Source organism: Etheostoma cragini, chromosome 12 (genome assembly GCF_013103735.1).
Source record: "Etheostoma cragini isolate CJK2018 chromosome 12, CSU_Ecrag_1.0, whole genome shotgun sequence".
Lineage (NCBI taxonomy): Eukaryota > Metazoa > Chordata > Actinopteri > Perciformes > Percidae > Etheostoma > Etheostoma cragini.
The window spans coordinates 25,227,894-25,229,902 of record NC_048418.1 but is presented as its reverse complement, the minus strand read 5'-3'; the positions used below and the strand labels follow the sequence as shown (position 1 = coordinate 25,229,902).

At 43.8% G+C, this 2,009-nt stretch overlaps 1 protein-coding gene across 12 annotated transcripts in view; it reads left to right on the top strand.

Annotated features, from left to right (window-relative positions):
• pard3ab (par-3 family cell polarity regulator alpha, b) overlaps positions 1-2,009 on the top strand; it is a 229,154-nt gene that overhangs the window by 82,363 nt on the left and 144,782 nt on the right. For all 12 annotated transcript variants that reach the window (XR_004658687.1, XM_034887133.1, XM_034887134.1 and 9 more), the window contains exon 3: positions 779-962. Coding sequence is in view for 11 of the 12 variants with exons in the window: in XM_034887133.1 (XP_034743024.1) it covers positions 779-962 (184 nt within the window). In the remaining variant the exon portion in view is untranslated. The remainder of the gene's footprint in view (positions 1-778; positions 963-2,009) is intronic.

Genomic DNA, 2,009 nt, shown 5'->3' with positions numbered 1-2,009 from the left:
TGTGTGTGTGTGTGTGTGTGTGTGTGTGTGTGTGTGTGTGTGTGTGTGTGTTCCCCTTAAGAGCCTGTTCCTCTCACCAGGGAGCCTGTCCAGCGTGCTATAAAACCCCACAGCTCTCAGGCTATATGTGGCTACAAAGAAGGTTTAATGTACTGGAAACTGGTAGTTGAATTTGGTGTGTGTGTGTAAAAATAATTATGTGAGCTAATACTTCTCTTCCAACGTCGCCATATATGTGACGTTAAGTGTGTAGTAGTGTGTTTTATGGAGATTGTTGTTTAAAGCGCCCATATTCTGCTCATTCAGGTTCATTATTGTATCTCCTTATTTTCACATATGCTGCTTAACCTTTTGGGGTTTTATGCAACAATTTCTGAGGGAAAGCAATGATTTTCTTCCTAAATCCAATCTTTTTCTTCTTTGCTCTCCCACCCCTCTGTTACTTTCCTTTTTTTCTCCGTTATTTTGGGGGATTTATACTCTATTAACCTCTTGTTTCTTACATTCATATGCCCCTCTCTGTGTTAATTTTGCTCATATTTCCAGATGATCCCAGTGTACTAGATAATATTGTTTTGGTGTTACGCTTTATTTTTGTCAAATACAAAAAAACCTCTAATTGTAGTCTACTTTTCTGTATTTCTTTTGTTGTACTCCATCCTCTCCTCCCTTTCTTTCTGAGAACATGCATCAGTTGAGCCGGTTGAAGTTTAACGATATGCATTTTATGAAGCAGCGTGTTCTTAAATCTAACATCTTGTGATCTCTCCTCCTGCAGCTGATAGCAGTGTATGAGGAGCAGGAGCCCCACCATGGGGGCGATGGCACCAGCGCCAGCTCCACAGGGACCCAGAGCCCCGATCTGTTTGCTGCAGACCTCAGTGCTGGCAGCGGAGCCTCGGCCTTCCAGCCCTACCAGGCCGCCAGCGAGATTGAGGTCACGCCCTCGGCCCTGCGCACCAGTAAGTCCCAGCACTGGAAGGATTCAATTCCCATGTCCTAATGAAATCATGAGTCTTGCTAGAGTCAGGCCCCCCCCGTTGTCTAGATCGTTTGGTGTGGTCCTTATTGGCTCTTCGTCGGCATGGTCACATAGGACGAGTCTTGTTGGTGTCTTCACTGTCCAATGAGGAAGGACATGCTCTAACTCCCCCCTTTTGGGGTCGTTTGTGGACACAGATCAAAAGGTTATTATCATTTCAAGTGAGAAGTTGTAACAAAATACAGTTAATCAACATTTTCTTATCTTAGCCATGTCTAAGACACCAGGGGGTTGGAGACTTCCTGTTGTGAAGCAATCGGGTTCTTTCTATAGGTTAATAGTTTTAAGTTTTAATCTATCTGACAGAGACAGAGTTGGGGGGGGGGGCTGTAGGTGCGAGAAAAAAGGGCTGTCTTGATCTACTCTTCACTGAGAAAAAAGATGATAATTAAACAGCATGATACGGAGCCTACGCCACTGAATTAAATCATATCTTCTCAAGCCAACTGCAGCATACATTTAAATACATTAACACAAAAGAAATGACATAGTGATGCAACGTTTAAACTTTATTTAACTCTACACTAGCTTGGTTACATTTCCCAAAACAGTTCTAGTTGTAGTCCTGTGTGGGACCATGCAAGATCCCCGGTCTTACATATTAGGAGTCTTTAACGTTCCATGGGAAACGGTGTCACATGTCTTGTTGATGGTAGGCATAAGTCTCACACAAACTCGGACTCGAGTGAACAATCTTTTTTTCAGGGAATGTCATTCCCCTCCTGTGGAACCTCTAACCTGTCTATGTAACACATAATAGGAAACGGATCTGCTGCACACGGCGACAAACACAAGGACAGCACTGGCCATTGATCAGAAGCTTTGGCTTTAAAAACCTCAAACAACAAAATATCTGGTATCAAGATGAAGGATTATGGCTCAAGGCATTTGTTTCAGAGCATTCACGCTCTGCAAAACCGCCGCCGCAGACCGTCTGGTGTGTGACGTCCGACCGGTGAAATCTCTG